The sequence below is a fragment of the Teleopsis dalmanni genome, chromosome 1, assembly GCF_002237135.1.
Source record: "Teleopsis dalmanni isolate 2A chromosome 1, ASM223713v2, whole genome shotgun sequence".
In the NCBI taxonomy this organism is placed as follows: Eukaryota; Metazoa; Arthropoda; class Insecta; order Diptera; family Diopsidae; genus Teleopsis; species Teleopsis dalmanni.
This window is the reverse complement of record NC_051846.1, coordinates 103,845,255-103,863,917: the sequence shown is the minus strand read 5'-3', so window position 1 is coordinate 103,863,917 and position 18,663 is coordinate 103,845,255. Positions and strand designations below refer to the sequence as shown.

General features: G+C 32.6%; 2 protein-coding genes and 1 long non-coding RNA gene across 3 annotated transcripts in view; 1 reads left to right on the top strand and 2 right to left on the bottom strand.

Moving 5' to 3' along the window:
- The window catches only part of LOC119667866 (E3 ubiquitin-protein ligase HUWE1-like), a 78,740-nt gene extending 67,034 nt beyond the window's left edge, over window positions 1-11,706 (top strand). Inside the window, exons 3-8 of the mRNA XM_038077208.1 lie at window positions 6,490-6,885; window positions 10,390-10,578; window positions 10,654-10,975; window positions 11,027-11,192; window positions 11,279-11,469; window positions 11,523-11,706. Coding sequence (XP_037933136.1) covers window positions 6,490-6,885; window positions 10,390-10,578; window positions 10,654-10,975; window positions 11,027-11,192; window positions 11,279-11,469; window positions 11,523-11,625 — 1,367 coding nt within the window. The 3' untranslated portion in view covers window positions 11,626-11,706. The remainder of the gene's footprint in view (window positions 1-6,489; window positions 6,886-10,389; window positions 10,579-10,653; window positions 10,976-11,026; window positions 11,193-11,278; window positions 11,470-11,522) is intronic.
- On the bottom strand, window positions 5,447-12,112 carry LOC119667876. Its single transcript, XR_005251430.1, has 3 exons — window positions 11,961-12,112; window positions 5,755-6,031; window positions 5,447-5,699 (listed from the first exon to the last, which is right to left on the bottom strand). It is a non-coding gene; the product is annotated as an uncharacterized LOC119667876 (long non-coding RNA).
- Window positions 12,113-15,267: 3,155 nt separating this feature from the next.
- Window positions 15,268-17,229, bottom strand: LOC119664014. The gene is made up of 3 exons (XM_038073599.1): window positions 16,872-17,229; window positions 15,926-16,822; window positions 15,268-15,857 (listed from the first exon to the last, which is right to left on the bottom strand). Exons 1-3 carry the CDS (start codon window positions 17,227-17,229, stop codon window positions 15,268-15,270), a joined length of 1,845 nt encoding a protein of 614 aa, XP_037929527.1.
- Window positions 17,230-18,663: the final 1,434 nt, after the last annotated feature.

The window sequence follows — 18,663 nt, the reverse complement described above, 5'->3', positions numbered from 1 at the left end:
CATTGAGCTGAGATGCGACTTTTTAATAAGGATGCATTTAAAATATGGGTAATAAATATTAAAGCAACATCTGAAAGTTTTTTAAGAATTTCAGCAGTTATGAGGTCATAACCAGGTACCTTTTGATTTTTAAGATATTTAATTGTAGAAATTATTTCTCGTTTCTTAAATTTCTTAATTGGTAACTCCATTTAGTAAGTTTCTTTCAAAAATTTGGAAAAATTAACATCTATTGCTGGATCGCCTGTCATATCATGTAGAATAAAAACATTTTTTAGATGGCTTGCGAAAAATTAAGCGTTTTCAGACGATTTCTTCGCCTAAGTATTATCTGTTTTTTTAGGTGGGGCTCGATAGTCTATTGTATTATTTACTTTTTTATTTGCTTTCCATATTGAATAGTGAGATAAGTGAGACGTGTCGAGGCTATGTAAGAACTGCTGCGTATTTTGTTCCCTCTGTCGTTTCAGCAGAGTCTTTAGATCTTTAGTAATTTTGTTAAGTTTTCTCTTGTCTTCAGGAAACTAGTACCATGCTATATTTTTCTAGCATTCCGTTTATGCTACAGTTTTTTTGTGTTCTCCCCAGTATACATTACTAGATTCTTCATGTAGACTTTTGGAGAAGTGTAATAATAAATTTGTTTGGTATACAAATTTATTATTTTTTTAGTTCTGGATTAATACAGGAATATTTTTAGAAATCATATTTTTTTTCCGATATTATTTATTTCTTCTTTTTCAAATTAAGCAGGAAGAAATCTGCTCATTAGTATGCATCCGCGAATGTCGATTCAAACTAAAAGTGAGAATTTGGTTTCAGCTGTTCGAGCTCAGTTTCAAATCTGAATTTTATTAATGAATTTTTAAACTATTTATACAAAATATTTTACTATAATTTACAATTATTTTTCCTAATAATTTTAATTGCGGCGGCACTAAAAAGGTTGACCCACGTCAATGCTTAGAAAATATTATGACACATTCAAGTGTGTCATATCGACATGTGCAGAATAGTAGCACAGAAAAGAAAAGTGTCAAATAGCAATTGCATACTTGCTATGACCAAATATTCTACTTGCATTGCGGTGGTTCTTCCGTGTGCGATCGCATTACATATTACATTAATTAATATAAAATAATTTGTGCATAAGCGCTTTCAAAAATACATAACATAATTTATTGTTTGTTTTTGTTTACATTGTTGCGCTATAATGTATAGAATTTCGTGTTCTTGCTCGTGTTCTTCGTGTTCTTGTTCGGTGTACCGGGCTGTATACGAACACGAGTATATGAAATTACTCTTATTTCATATTTATTGTTCGCAATTTCGTTAAGCAGATTTAAAAGTGGGCGGACGTCCTCAACTTTATCTACAAAAATTGGAGGTGATTTAAGGGTTTTTCCACTTGTTTAGCTGGTTGATCTTATTTTTCTTCCACTACGAGTCCATCAAATCTATCCGAATTACTGAGCCAGTAGTTCAGTTTTTGTTGCTTTGGTTTTTTCATTTTTTCAGAACTGTTTTTAGGTCTTTTATTACCTTTAACTTCGTTCTATTCTTATTTTCTGCACGATTTAATATCATTAGGTGGAATATCGATTTTAGCGTTATGGATTTCGCTCATAAATTCTGATTGTTCTCGTTGAGAAACCTTCAGTAAACTCGAAATGTCTTTATTCAAAATAAATTTATTTTGCAAATTTAAACTATTTTTTTCACAAAAAACAAATGTTTTAATTTAATAAAAGTTTCACTTACCTTTAAAATCGGGCACAATTTTATTAAATTTTTATTTAGAGTCACTGTCTCAATTGATTTAATTAAAATTTGTGAACACTGTATTGCATTTCTTAATAAAAAAATATTAAAAGTTGCGGATTGATTTATTTTGCGCGCACTTCATGTGGTTCAAACCGAAGAAAAACAAAAATAGAAAAGTAAAATACAAACAAATAAAAAACATCCAATAAAATTTTCAGATCTCGCATCATCAATAAAATTTAGAAAGAACTGATTAAATCTGACCTTTTGAACAAATTTTCAACGTCGCATCCAAAAACTTCTAATTTATCAAGGTACAAACTTTTTCACGAAATATAACATTTCATACTGTTTGCTTTTATTTAGCTCGATGAAAGAAAAACATTACCAAGATAAGTTGATCTAAAAAATGTTTCTCTCAATTTAAACAAAAGTAAAAAATAAATAATAAGAAAATAAAAGACATGATCCTTGTGGACATTGACTCTTTTTTTTCGAGGTTCCACATTTTTAATTTTACTTTGGGATTTCACATTGTATTCTTTGTTCATCACAGCTATTCCGTTCCATTTATTTAAAAAATGAAGTGTTTCTTTTAAATCTCTTTAATCAATTTTCTCCAAATCATATTCTATCCGCAGAAACATAAATCTAAGTTACTGAACAGGAATTTCCATGTTAGAATAACATTCTTACGCGCAGCAATGTAAGATAACAATAACACACTTACAGGTAGGAATGCCCAAAACCTTAAAAACCCTGTTTATAAAATCTAACTTTACCACAAATGTATGACTATCTTAACTTATAGTATAAAGTATAGTATGTATTAATAATCAGACACCTTACATTCAGTCACTGTCAAAATAAATGTATTTTTTATACAAATTGCAAGCTTTTTTTTGCAATACTTTGGTGACTTTGGCGTTTTTAATTATGAATTATGAATTTTATTGTTTATTTTAAAGAATAAGTTGTAACGCTCTTGATAGCAACAACTGCGAACATCCTTATAATTCGGTAGCTTGTTAGATAATAAATCTCTTGAATGATCAAATATAGGACATTTAAATTTCTTCCTAGGTATTAACTTATTCAGGACATCCATTTCAATAGTAATACACTTCCAAATAATACTAATTATATTAAAATACTCGCTTATTAAAACCGGTTCTAGGAAACTTATACAGAATAAAACTGCGCTTAGAAACACAAACACGGCAACCTAAGGAAGTGACGTCTACGTTAGACTGATTAAAATACAATATTAAAGTGAAAAGTGAAACAACAGATACTCAAATATTTACAAGCACTAATACCAGCCATAATTGGTAATTGTCAACGTTACAAAAATAGCGTAAAGGGTAAATGTTAGTTTTACTCAGTTTACGTCCTACTTACATCATTTATAATTGTTATAATAAATTAAATATTTATAATATTTTCAACTATTACAATTTTTACCATATTAATTTTCAATTTAGTCAGTTTTTTCTAAATTTTAGGAACGACGCGCGAACTAAAAACATTAATGGATATTCTGTATGCAACTTTTGAACACTGTCAGGTCTAGTGATGCGCACTATCGGGAATCAGTGGTTTTGTCAAATATTTGAGCTCTTTATTCTGCTTTATATTATTTTTTTTATTGCACGTACCACCTAACTTGATTCACCCGTCACATGTTATTACAAAATTATAGATATTTTTGTGACCATGTTTTGAATTGTAATAAGGTTCCTTACATTTCCTCTTAATTTAGTTTTTTATAAACTTTACTGCATGAATATTCATTACGTCTACAGAAAATATTAGCTCATCAGCCTTGATTTAATTCACGGATGAGTTCGGCAACTATATTTTAAAATTATACTGTAGTTTGCTTCATGTTTGGTGTTTTTTCCATGTGACAATGTGTTTCGAAACTTTAATTTGCTTTATTTATAGCTTGAAAAGGTTGTAGGTCTTGTTACTTTAATAGTTTGTCAATAGATAATCGTGTTAGTATTTGTATAGAATGCGGTGTTTTATGTTGTATGTAGTTAAACTTTAGGTAATTAATACTTAATCTATCAAAAAAAGCTTTTGGTAAATTATCATAGGTTTCTGTGAGCTTGTTATATGTTATATAATACTTTGAGTTCTTATATTTTTTCTAATGTATTTATAAGGATGCCAAGATATTGCTTATGAGCTTTTTACTTTAATGCTGTATACTAACAGACACATCTGTACAATCCAACAAATATTTCTTTTGTCTAAGCTGTTTTTTTTTTTTGGTATAGTTCATTAATCCAATTAACGATCATTAAGCTGACAACTATGAAGTTAGTTAAATCAAGTTATTTTCTTTCTTTCATTATCTATACTACTTTTACATTTTAAGGAAAAATATTTTTATTACGAATGCACAATAATATATTGAATATTGCTAGCCAGTATTGTACTATAATAATAAGCAATATACCACATTTTATATAAAATAATACATGTAGTATTAGGAATGAGAATTTAGTTATGTGTACAACGCAGGCATGTTTAAGTGTCACTTATGCTATAATAATTATTAAATATACACCGAAGTTCATGTAATCTTCTACTTCAATCTCATTTATTAAATTTGCTTAGGACTTTTCGAATTTTGCCTATTGTCTATCCGTATTTAATTAAAGTGCAGTTATTTAAATTAATATATACAAAATATATATAAAATAATTAATCATTATCCTGCATCAACTTTATGGGATTTTTTTTTGTAATTCACTGGCAGCAGTCGGTTGATGTGATTGCTGTTCATATAGTGTTTATTGATTTTCGATCCTGTTGCAATTTTCTGTAGATTTTTGTTGACTAATTTTATATTCACCACAGCTTCGAAAAGGGATTAAACATAAGTTCAGGCCTAGTTCTAAATTTATCCTCCTAATATGATTTCGTACAGGTAAAAAATATGAGCCATAAATAGTTTAATTTGAATATTTTAACATATAACATATTTTAGTATATAAAGCGATGAAGTCTGGATTTTATTTATTTTTTGATAATATTAAAATTGTAGTACACACAAAAATTGTTTTTGCTTGAAAACAAAAATAAATGCTCTGGTATATTAGTCACAGAAAGCAAAGCAAAGAATTAACGGTCGATACCGTAACTAATATAATTATTTGATTTTTGTAGTGAACAATAAAAGTTTATATAGCACAAAAGTAAATAATATGCTAATAAAAATTTAAGTAAAAAAAGTAAAATTTGTATGATGCGTTTCAGCTATGGAAAGTTCTCATTCCGAATATGTATTTGATTTTATACATAGTAATGTGTGTGGCACTATGAGCGAGACTTCGATTGGTGGTTCTCGTTATTTTATTACTTTCCTTGAAGACAAAAGTAGTTATATATTCGATTTTTTTTATAATTTTATAGGTAAACTGTGTCAACCGAATACTATTTGAACAGTAAACACTGCGTTTCATTGCGCTTACAGACGTAAAACGAAGTACAGTATGACTTCGATTAATGCAACTAACAGAATTCGAAGGTGTTGCAATAATCGAGTTTAGTTTATATAGTGCATCTAAAATTTCTAAATCAAATAAAAAGACATTTACACAAAGTTTATTAGAAAATAATATGAATACTTATTTTTATTTATAACAACATAATTGCAGTCATACTTTATAATAATAACTTGTTATTTCAGCTTACTTTTTAATTTAATTAAGATGCTTTTAGTATTACAACTTTTGTAAAACGTAAGGAATTTATGCATGTGTTAAGTGCATTTATTGCCACGTCATTTATGCGTTAAACTGTAATTACACTGTCCTCAGTTTCAGAGACTGACACTGTGTCACGTTTTTCAGCAAGAGACACATTTTCTATAAAAAATTCGGTGAGCCACATATCCATTTCTTGTTGAGAAATAACAATTTCTGGGATAATTTCATGAAGTAAATTTTTTAAATTTTCATTATTTAACATATTTACCACTTGAAAGTCGTAAAATTGTGTAACCCAATTAAATTCACTTGCTAAAGGATTATTGACGAGTAGGTAAACTAGACAAGGGAGACATTTCTTATCACGAAATCGATGTCGATTGATTGATAATGAGAGTAACCATTAATCAACTTTGTTGATGCCAAAGAAGGCTGGGATGAAAACTGAGCTGAATTTTTAAGTGGAGAGAAGACTGTTGAGAAAGTAGGCAAATCACATCGTCGTACAAATCCTTCAAAAATAGTTCCATGTGACAGTGGTCGGCCTAGAAATTAATATAATATATTAAATGCTATTAAAATTGAACAGAATTTGCTGGATTTTAAAATTTTTTTATATAAAAAACCAACTTTCGTACAAATACCTATATATCGGCACATCTTCCCATCCTCTACTGAATTCATTAATACAGGATGAAATTGAAGTGAAGATAAATGACTATTTTATAAATCATGTGCTTGACAAAATAAAAGCTTGAATGAAAATGTAAATTTCACCTGTATTTTATTTTTTGAAATTCAGTATTATGTAAATGCAGTACACAATGATAATATAAGGAATAATGTTCTTTCTTCTTTTTATATATATTTGAAAGAAAATTTTTAATCATTTAAGTTTAATTACAAATTTTTAAAGAAATTGAAATTATTTCTTAATACAATTATTATAATAGTATGTTCTTAGATTTTTACTTAATGTAAATAATTAAATATGTCATTATAGGTGATAGAGGTAATGGACTGCAAAATTTAGAAAAAAATGATGGAATTGATACTGAAAATGAGGACAATATGCTTGACTTACAATTAAAACTAGATCGGCAAAAATTCTTATCATTCGCGGAAAAGCATCGTAAAGTGCTTAATCAAATTTTACGTCAGACTTCAACACATCTTTCTGACGGGCCTTTTGCAGTTCTTGTAGATCATACTCGTATATTAGATTTTGATGTAAAACGAAAATTTTTTCAAACAGAATTAGAAAGAATTGATGAAGGAGTTCGTAGAGAGGAAAATACAGTAAGTGTACGAAGAGTAACAGTATTTGAGGATTCCTTTCGTGTGCTATACCGGCTGGGACCAGAAGAATGGAAAAACCGATTTTATGTGGTCTTTGAGGGTAAGTATTAAAAATTCATAAATTTAAATAATATTAAGATAATAGATATGTTTCATAAAAAAAAATATGTTTCATTTCAAAGATTCGACTTGAATTCATCAAAAAACCAAAAACACGTGGATATAGATTGTTGATAGTTGGTTACACAACAAAGCCTTATTTAAAACAATAGTAATCAAAGAAACTTACAAAAAGAAGAAAAATAGTTGCAATTACAATACTACAATATTGATCCTAATTAATTAAATAAAAATGTGGATAAACTTAACTTCTGGTACTGCGACCAGAAGAGTCCTATTGTACCAGTTTCACTATTGATTACTCAAAGCTCCTTAAAGCTTTGTGAATAAAGTCTAGAACTAAATCTAGAGAAGAGTTCTTAATCTGCTCTGGTGACAGAAATTCTTTATCAAACAGGTTTCTTCTGTGCGTTTATAAAGGTGGACACTCACAAAGAATGTGCATTGTAGTTTCCGCATCTTCGAGGCATAATCTGCACTCCGATTTAGCAGATAATTGCAGTTTATGAAGGTTATATTTGAGCCCATAATGACCTGTAAAAAAACCCGTTACCAAACTTAAATGACATTTTGAGAACTTAAAGATGTTTTTATAGAAATACGGTTTGATCAGTGCTTTGATTTATCTAAGCTCTGGGAAAACTTTCTAGTACTTCAGCCGCATGTGATTTTCCTTTTCCTTCATAATATGTTTTGTACTGGCCCAGTTTATCCCACAAAAGGGTTGAAGACCTGTAAAAGCAGTTCTTCATGCAGTTCTGGCAAGCCCATCAGCTTGTTCATTTCCCAAAACTCCCCTATGACCTGAAACCCAGTAAAGGCTAACCTTATTTCGAGTTGCAAGTACCTGTAAGAGCTCATAATACCTGTTTTGACTTGAAAGTCTAAGAAGACAGAGCTTTTAGAGCAGCGTGGTTGTCAGAGTAAATAACAATTCTCGAGCATAAGTTGAATGCATGGATTTCAGTTTGAAAGGCGCTCTGCCATGTGCCCATTAAATTTTCTGCCAAAACGATAGAGTTTTGTTATGTAGACTCCATCGCACTGAAGAATTTTGTGTGCTCCAAATGTTTTTAATATTATTCCATGACCATAATCAGGACAAAACTTACTCATGTAGAGTTATAATCGGAGTGCACTAAGCGCAACCGTAAATTGAATGTGAATGTGCAGAGGTGTCAACCCAAGTATTGCCTCAAATGCTACAATTGGATTAGTCCTCATGGCACCAGTCATTAAGAGACACGCGAGTCCCTGAGTGTCGTGTAAGCAGTAATAGATCCAGTCTGTGTGACCTTTTGTCAGCAGACTAGGCAACCATATGTCATGATAGGACGTACTACTGCCTGGTATATCCAAAATATCATCTTCGGGTTGAGGCCTAAATTCTGCCTATACAGGACCGCGTTGTCCATAAAGCCTGTAGTGCTTTGTTCTCAAAGCTTTGTACCTTCTGCTCAATAAGTACCCGGATTTTGTTAACTACTCCTTAAGTAATAGACCTTTTTCAAAATTTTTTCTTGTGTTATGTTGGTACACTCTTTCTTCACATACGGTACAAATTTGAGCGCAATCTGTCAATTAGTTTGTTTACAGCAGCTGTTAATGTGAACTACCTCAAGTGTATTTAGCGATTTTTACTATGGAAAATTCAGTTGAACAACAAGTTTGATTGAAATTTTGTGTTTTGAACGAAATTTCTTGTGTTGAAGCATTAAAAATGGTGCAGAAAGCTTTCGGGGACTCTTTTATCTCTAAAACAGGCAAACGAGTGGTATAAATCATTCAAAGAGGGTCGTGAAGTGATCGAAGATTTGCCTCGTTCTGGACGTTCATCAACATCAAATACCGAAGAAAACGTGGCAAAAATTAAGAAAATTGTGCTGGAAGATCGTCGTATGACTGAAAGGGAGATTGCTCGTGCCTCAAACATCTCAAATGGATCCGTTCACCACATTCTACATGATATATTGGGCATGACACGCGTTGCAGCTCGACTTGTACTGTACCGAAACAACTTGATTTTTTACAAAAAGAATACCGAAAGAACGTGTGTGAAGAAATGATTTTTGAGCATGGAAACGACTCTACATTCATGAAGCGCATCATAACAGGTGATGAGACATGAGTTTATGAGTACGACGTCGAAATCAGTCACCTATCGAGCGAATGGCGCTTCGAAAACGAGCCAAAACCCAAAAAACCGCGCAAAAGTCGCTCGAAAATCAAAGTTATGCTCACTGGTTTTTTCGACTACCGCTATGTTGTTCATTACGAATTTTTGCCAGAGGGTCATACCATCAATAAAGAATATCACTTCGACGTTATGCGGCATTTGCGTGAGTCCATCCGTAAGAAAAGACCAGATTTGTGGAAAGCCAACAATTAGATTCTTCACCACAAAATTCTCCATGCACACTCAAATTGCCCCTTCGTGGTAAGCGTTTTGAGTCGATTGAATCGGTAAAAGAGAATTCGCTGAAGGAACTAAAAGCCATACCTGCACGGGCCTACGATAAGTGTATGGAATATTGGGTTAAGCGTTGGCATATGTGTATCGTTTCAGAAGGTGCATATTTTAAAGGAAATTTGAAATAATATTTAATTGAAATTTGAAATAATTAAATGTTTTAATGACCAAAAGAAATTTTTTTGAAAATAATTATTTCACGGGCTAATTGGTCAGTTATTAAATAATAATATTTTTATAAAAAAAAAAAAAAAATTTATTATTTAGTTTTATAAGACGTCCAAAGAAATCCATTATAACAACAATGGCAGAACTGAAGGTGGCACTGCTGAAGAGTGGCAAAATTTTGGACCAAAAACCACACAAAAATTGATTTCTTCGATTCCAAAACTAATAATAGTTATTATTAAATAGAAAAGCTTGGCCACTAAATATTAATTGTTATCGAAAATATTTCTTTTTAATCTGTTTTTTAATTTTTACGTTAGCTGTGCCAATAATTTTGTTCAGCCAAATTTACTTCTTTTTTTGGTTTTTTAATTTTAAAAAATTAAATATAAGAGAAAATAAAATGAAATAAAATGAATTTAAAAGCAAATTAAGCATTTTATCTAAATAAACTTTTTGTTTATTAAAAATCGCATCATTAACAGGATAAAAATAGTGCTAAAGTTCAATTTGCTTGCTGTGCCAATAATTTTGTTCGTCACTGTATATATCTGCTTTATAAACATGCGGTTTGCATCTTTTACTAAAAAAATCATCTTACTTTTTTTTATCGGTATAAAGAAGTAAGTGATTTTGTTACAAAAAACCGTTATTAACATATTACTAAGTTATAGGATACTTTCAACTTTATATTCAAAAAATATTGTATTAACAAATTAAAACTAAATTATAATTATTTCAAAGTAACTTTTATTGTGTTTGAAATAGAATTGTGTAGGTTTTGCTAATTTAGTAACGTAAATAAGGTCCAAAAATTAAAGTTAATAATTTAATGTTTATATACAGATGAAGAAGGACAGGATGCTGGAGGTTTACTACGAGAATGGTATGTGATTATTTCAAGAGAGATATTCAACCCAATGTATGCATTATTTTGTGTTTCTCCTGGTGACCGCGTCACATACATGATCAATCCCTCAAGTCATGCAAATCCAAATCACTTAAGTTATTTTAAATTTGTTGGACGTGTTATTGGTAAGGAAAATATGATGAAGAATTTAATTTATTTATTTAAATCAAATATTTTATTAATTTTAATATATTATATAGCAAAAGCAATTCATGATAATAAATTATTAGAGTGCTACTTTACAAGATCATTTTATAAGCATATTCTTGGTAAACAAATAAAGTATACAGATATGGAATCACAGGACTATGATTTTTACAAGGGCCTTGATTATTTAATGCAGCACAATATATCAACGTTAGGATATGAGTTGACATTTTCAACAGAAGTCCAGGAATTTGGTGTCACACAAGTTCGTGATTTGATTCCCAATGGGCGTAATATAGCTGTGACAGAAGAAAATAAATTTGAATATGTACAATTGGTTTGTCAACTTAAGATGAGCGATTCAATTCGACAACAGTAATTCTAACTTTATAAATATTAAAATTAAAGTTAATACATTTTATTTAGATTGGATGCGTTTCTTGAAGGCTTCTATGACATTATTCCTAAACACCTGATTTCCATTTTTAACGAACAGGAACTTGAGTTACTTATATCAGGTTTACCAGATATTGATATTGAAGATTTGAAAGCTAATACTGAATATCATAAATATTGTTCGAAATCTATACAAGTGAGAAAAGAAAATTTAAATAAAATTTCATTATATGGTGAAAGTCTGAAGACATGTAAAAAATAATTCAAATTTTTCTATTATAGATTCAATGGTTTTGGCGATCGCTTCGAAGTTTTGATCAAGCTGACAGAGCTAAATTTTTACAATTTGTGACAGGAACATCAAAAGTACCGTTGCAAGGCTTTAGCTCTCTGGAAGGTATGAATGGTATACAAAAATTTCAAATTCATCGTGACGATAGATCAACCGATAGACTACCTTGTGCACATACATGGTAAATGCATACCCAAATCACTAAAGAAAATATTTTAATACCTTCTATTATAGTTTTAATCAATTAGATCTTCCAATGTACAAATCGTATGAAAAACTACGCAATTCTTTGATGAAAGCAATACACGAATGTTCTGAAGGGTTTGGGTTCGCTTAAACTTATACTTAAACTCATAAATATATTTAACATATACATATATATAAATTCAATATTTAAATACATTATATTTCAAAAATTTGTAATATGGGTTTTAAAAATGATTTCTTATTTTAATTGTATTTAATTTAAAATTAATAAAAGCATTTTATATTTTTTTTTATAAAAGAATTTAATATATATTAAACTACCAATTTAACATGCGAAACCGTACCTCAATTTCTCTTTAACCTGTGATTTAATATATATTAAACTACCAATTTTTCCTGCGAATCCATACTACAATTTCTTTTTAACATGTAATTACTAAAGTTTTGTATTTCAAATATTCTCACTTGTAATGATGGAAATGTACAAATTTCCAAATCTACATATAATGACTGAGTTATCGTTGGCAAATTACCTGAAAGAAATGAATTGCATTAAATTTAACATCGAAATAATAAATAATAAAACTTATCTGGAATCATTCCATAGCACGATCATCTACAGCATATTCTTATAGTTGGATGTTCCTATAAATAAATTTATTAAATACAATTACCACGGAGTGAAATTGAAAAACATTATAATTACCCTAGTATCACCTGTCGATGCGAGGCAAAAAATGGGGAATTCGTCCCAATATTACCCACTGGATATACACGGCTATTGTACGTCCAATTCTCACGTATGGCGCTGTCGTTTGCTGGCCGGCTCTAAATAAAAGCTATGATATCGATAAACTTAACAGAATTCAGAAGACGGCATGTCTAGATATCACAGCAGCTTTTAGGACAACTCCCTTGGACGCTCTATACGTGATGCTAGACTTGCTACCTATCGATTTCCACATCAAAAAAATGGTTTGCAGCAGCGCTGTTAGACTAAAACCAACAGGCGTCTGGTCGGAACGAACATATGGACATCGTCGGATTCTAGGTACAGTCAGTATAGGATGACATCGGATTATCTGAATCCGTGCATAGACTTCGAAAGAAATTTTCAGACAATATTCCCTTTAAGAAATCAATGAAAGAGGAAAAATTTCGAAGTAAATTACGATATCTCAATATATACAGATAGCTCGAAAATGAACTGTGGAGTAGGAATCTTCGTACCATCTGAAAACATCAATAATTTTCTTAGACTACCTAATGGGGCTACAGTTTTTTAGCTGAAATCCTACCAATTAGAGAAGCTTGTCGGAACATCGTAGGGAACGAGAAAGCTGACAGTTTAACCCGCTCTGATGCCTCCCTGGATGCGTCACTGGCGGCACCGGTTTATATTAGTACCTTAGAAACCATTAAAAGAAGTACCCTCCTCTACTTTCTTAGGACATGTGCGACTTCCAGGTTAATATGGCCCACCTATGATAAAAATAAATTCTCGGAACTCATCAAAAGAGATCACGTGAACACTGCAAGGGTTACTGTAGTTCTTACTGGTCATTGGTGTGTAGAACTCATGCAGAGAATCTGCGCATTCCCCATAATCCTCACTGCAGAAGTTGTAGAAACACGCAGAAGATAAAAACCGTAATACATTTTCTCTGTGAATGCTCTGCTTTAGCGTCCAGAAGATATAGGTTCTTCGGAAAATACTTCTATGATAGTTTATAAGACTGCTCACCGGTGAAGATGAAAGACCTATTAAATTACCTAAAATAGGCGGGATGGATTTCTGCTTTACTCTTCTATACTAGTGTCAAAGACGGCTTTTATTTTCGTTTATTAAAAAATTTACATTTTTACTTTTAATTAGAGAAAAACTCGCGTTGTTATGCTTTCTTAAAAACTCATTAGCACACTGAACTTAGGTGCGATTCAACTGTCATGTTTGACATATAAAGGTGTTTGGAAAAAACATAAACGTGAAATCGTTTTATTAAGGGTGACAATTCGGCCAATCCTGCTATAAATCGTCCTCGATTTCACAAGCATCAAGCTTCGGAGAATTGTAGCACCACGGTTTCATTCGGTCTGTCGCGAACGTAGAATTGAATTTCCTTTTAGCCAGTTGGATACCTAGGATATCTTTTATTTGGTATCGGTCATTTCCAAGTACATTGACAACGATATATGGACCTCGATATTTCGGCTCCAATTTTCGTGACTCGCCTGTGGCTGACGGTTCGTTTTCAAGCACTACGAGATCACCAACATTGTACAGGAAAGGTTCGGCATGCTTTTCGTCGAAACGGTGCTTCCACTTTGCACGCTCCTCAGCAATATTCTTGACGGCTGGGTTTCGTTTCTCGTTGATTGTAATGGTTGATAATGGGTTTTCCGCGTCGGCATGTACGGCAGCTAACAATCGATTTTGGAGGACATCGCGCACTTGGAAGTCGAACACTAGTTCGTTTGGGCTGAAACCAGAAGTTGCGTTTTTTTGTGAATTCACTGCCCATTGTAAATTCCGTAAGTTCAGATCCCAATTGTTTGGATCTTTGTTCGATGTTCGCAGATATGATAGGATTATCTGGTTAGCTCTCTCAACTTGTCCGTTAGCTCGCGGCGTTCGTACAGCTGTTTTGACATGTTGAATATTATTGTTGTCACAATACTCCTCAAATTGAGTGGATGTAAACGATGTACCGCTATCAGTAACAATCTTTGCAGGTAACCCGAAATAGCTGGACATCTCGTTTAAAACGGCGATTACAGGAGTTGTTTTTGTATTACGTACAGCTTTCACAATCAGAAATTTCGAGAAAGCATCTGAAATAGCCAAAACATAGCTATTACCTCTTTTACTTTTAATGAAACGTCCGAGGTGATCGATGTGAATCAAACGGAAAGGTATCGGTTCAACGTCGTCATAGTGCAGAGTACACTCGCGTTTACCTCCTCGTGATTTGAAATAGCAGCATTCTACACACGCCATTTAGACCAACACTACTTACATCGGTATGCACTTCATGTTCAGCGTTACTGTCGTACAGAGCTAGAACTGGACCGCTACATAGCATATTTATAAGTTTGTCAAATGCATTTTTCTGCTCAACACCCCATACGAACTCTTGTTCTGATTTTCGTAGCAACATCGTGATTGGTTTTGAGATGATTGAGTAATCCTGAACAAATTTGCGGAAAAATGCAGTCAAACCCAAGAAGCGTCGTACTTCTGTTACGTTGGTTGGCTGTTTAAAATTTTTAATTGCAGCTTGTTTTTAATTACCTGGTGCTATTCCATTTTGATCAATAACGTGCCCTAGGTGTATTAGTTCCGTTTTAAGAAATTTGCATTTGGACTTTCTTAGCGTCAAATTGTTCTCTTTTAACAAACAGAGAAATTTTTCTAACCGTTCTATACCCTCTTCTATACTTTTGCTGGGTATAATAACATCATCGAGATAAATTAAAACTTCACCACGGCCCATCGTCGACGCAATCTTATCCATTGTCGCTTGAAAAAGTCCGGGGGCATTAACCACTCCAAATGGCATTCTGTTGTATTCTAAATGACCATCCGTAGTAACGAAAGCTGTATATTGTTTTGAGGACTCTTCAATTTCTATTTGGTGATAGCCCATGCGAAGATCAAGTGTCGTAAAGAATATGTTACCTGAAAGCTGAGCAAACTGCTCCTCCATATTTGGCATAGGGTAAGGATTTTTAATAGTGATTTTGTTTAGTCCACGATTATCTACGATTATCATCAGAGTCGATGCTTACCATTTTTCTTTTCTACCAGAACCACGGGTAAGGCATACGGTGATGACGAAGGACGTATGATGTCATTTTTAAGCAAATCAAGAACAATGTCCGAAACGATTTTGCGTTTGGCAAATGCTATCCGATATGGTTTTGCCCGAATAGGTACGTCAGTGTTTACTTTAATACTCATTTTGTTGATAACACATTTGCCTAGTTCAGACATACTTTCTACAAAAACGCCACAGTACGTTGAGAGTAGATCTTTAAGTTGTTTGCGTGCATCCGACGGTATTTCTACCGATGTTTGCAGATCTTCTATATGACATTTGTCTCCCTCTATGATAAGACGTTTACCTTCACGGCACAATACATCACGACCCAGCAAAATATTTTCGGGTATTTTTCCGTCATCCACGATCAACAAATCGGTTATAAATTCGTTATTATCAAATTCTACAACAGCATTTATTTTAGAGGTGCAAATAAATTTTCCATCGGCGAAACCACTCAAAGTTACAGAACAACGCAATATTTTATTTTTAAAATCTTTTGCAAATGTCTCCCGAATTAGAGTGTATGCACTACCAGGATCTATAAATGATCGCGTCGGTTTTTAAATTACTTTTACAACGCAAGCTCATCTCTTTTTTCGCAAGTACTTTCAATTTTGTTAACCGTTGGTCTATTCTCGGCATTGTTTTTCTTACTAGGACAATCGGTCTCCTTATGCGTAGTGCAATTGCATATGGAACAACGCTCTTTACGTTGTGGTTCAGGACACTTGTTTGAATAATGGCCTATTCTAGAGCAATTGAAGCATTTGACTTTTCTAGTCGTCTCGCTTTCCTTATTATGGAGCGTTTGTATCTTAGAATTGTCTCTAAGATCGTGATTAGTATTTACCGGGTATTTAGGTTTTGGTTTTTCGTCAAAGTTCTGAACATCATTATATACAGTATAAATATTTATATCACTTAATAGTTCATTACAGAGAGTGTATTTAATCGAGATTTTCTGCTTTAAGCGTGGCTCATTGATGCCATTAATTATATACCGAGCAGTTGCATTTTCGGGTACGTTTCCACGAGTACCTAAAGACATCATTTTGTAGTAATATTCTTGCGGACTTTCATTAAATTGTCTCTTTGTTTGGGACATTTTGATGTATATGTCTGCTATGTTTTCTGTAGAAGCAAAGTCTTTCAAAAATTTTGTAGCAAATTCCGTCCAAGAAAGAAACACTTCTTGCGAATCAACCCAATATTTTGCGTATCCTTGCAATTTTTGTTGCACTGCAAATACTAATGTTTGATCGTCCCAACGATATGTAGTTCGTAACATATCGATGCGTTTTATGAACTGATTTGGCATAAGAGATTTGTCGCTTGACGGATTGAACTCAGGCAAAAGGGTTACAATCTCTCTAACGTTTCTATAAGGATTTTGCGAGTATGGTGTGCTGTGTCCGGTCTTCGGTGGGCGAAGTAACCTTGAAGTGAACGTGGAGCGGTGACATGGTGGCCAGCCCGGTATGCTCGCCGGTTTTGGGGGTGGTTCTTCTCACGCTCAGCAACAATCGCGGACATCAACAAAAATTCATGTCACCTGTTGAGGTTTCCTGATATTGATCTTTCCCTTTACCTTTCACATTAGCTGGCTGATTCATTTCACTACTTTCCATTAACAACAAGTGGTCTATTTTGCTGTCAAAACTCAGTGATCTTTGGATACTATTGTTTCCAAAATCTTTTTCAGCTTGAGTTATTTTCCCTATTTTTGGCCTTCTATTTGTACCTGAACTAACTAACTGAGCCTGCTCACTACTACGTGCTTGTGCAGTTTTGTCAGGTACCGCTTCTAAATCGGTTACTTGTGCTGATTTCGTAGCTTTTCGTATTTTGGACCTAGTTCCGGTACTACTTGCTAACATGTCTATTAACTCTTCTGCTGGTTTGAGCTCCATAGGAACTATTTACCACTCTTACTTAAATTTGTTGTTATCGGTAGAACTTACTTGTCTATTACTTGTAGAATGGTACAAAAAACAAATCCTGTATGTTCACCTAAGGTGATTGCATATTTAACCTACTTAAATAATTGCAAAAAAAAAATCAATCCAAAATAAAAAAAATTTTTTTTTTTTTATATATAATTATTATATTATTAATTTAATAATAAAAAAAAATTCAATAAAAATAAAAAAATAAGACAAATAAATATAATTTAAATTTGGCGTTTATTGGTGGATTTTCAGTGCCTTGTTTTAGGGAAAAATAGAATTCATTGTTATATAGGTGCAATGTTGTCGTCACGTTCGTCCAACTGTCCATCTCTTACTCTCAACATCTCAAACATTCAATTAGTATCACGCCTCAATTTAATACCGATCCCTAATAGAAAATGTATGCGTGATACCAATTAACAGTAAGCCTCACAAACCTACAGAAAAATTCTATTGTTTGGTAGCATTAACTGTTTCATTCGTACTTGTTCAGACCCATACTTCATTCACTCATACCCGCTTTCTATTATTTACCCACACAATAGGTATGTTACCTCAAACAGAACTCTACTTGAATCTTTGTTGTAGCAACCATTCAAGTTGTCTTTGTCTCTACTGTCTGCATTGCCACTTGTTGAGGCAACCATCTCTGGTCCGCTATTCATCGGTCTATTCTATCAACTATATATATATATAAATAATATCTTTTTAAAAAAAAATTTTTAAAACTTTTCAAAACCTCCTCTCTTTTATATATATATATGTCTATTAAATTATTATGGATTGTATAGATATATCTATAAAATTATTATTTTGTTATTTATTACGTCTTTTAATTCGGTCCTGTCTTCGTATTAGTGTCTCGTTGGGCGCCATTTCTATCATTAGCAGAATTAAAAAAGGAATGTATTAGGGCCGAGAAAATGCTAAGGGAAAACAAGCTCCGAGGTAGGCAGATTAGTGAGATCGTAAATGAAGAAGTAGATAACGCTGAAGTAGACAAACATTCACAATAGGACTTAGAAGCGTTCAGTTCTCCACAGAACAGACAAGGCGAAAATCAACAGCGTGGGCAGTTACAACAGAGAAATAAGGGACAAAACACGCTTGGAAGTAGAATTGAAACCCGTTACCACGAGACAACTATCACGAGCATGATGCAGGTACCATGTGTCCATCTCCATTCGACTTAAATTTGTATTATTCTTGTTGAATGCCTTGTGATTTTTACATCATAAATGATAATATGGAACAAGGGTCAAGGTGTAGGTTATTTTTCCATGACATGTCGTGCTTTTTATGTAAAGAAAACATATCCTATTGCAGATATAACAATAGAGAGGGAAACGGCTGGAGGACAGTGGCACCCGGGGCCCAGTGTCGTCAGAGGCCAGA

What these genes read in the sequence shown, in the direction of transcription:
- LOC119664014 (XM_038073599.1), bottom strand. Translation starts at nt 17,229, where the DNA reads ATGGAGCTCAAACCAGCAGAAGAGTTAATAGACATGTTAGCAAGTAGT. An exon ending in ATATCAGGAAACCTCAACAG is followed by an intron (nt 16,823 to 16,871) that starts GTGACATGAATT and finishes GAGCGTGAGAAG; the next exon opens with AACCACCCCCAAAACCGGCG. An exon ending in AACGGTTAACAAAATTGAAA is followed by an intron (nt 15,858 to 15,925) that starts GTACTTGCGAAA and finishes GATCATTTATAG; the next exon opens with ATCCTGGTAGTGCATACACT.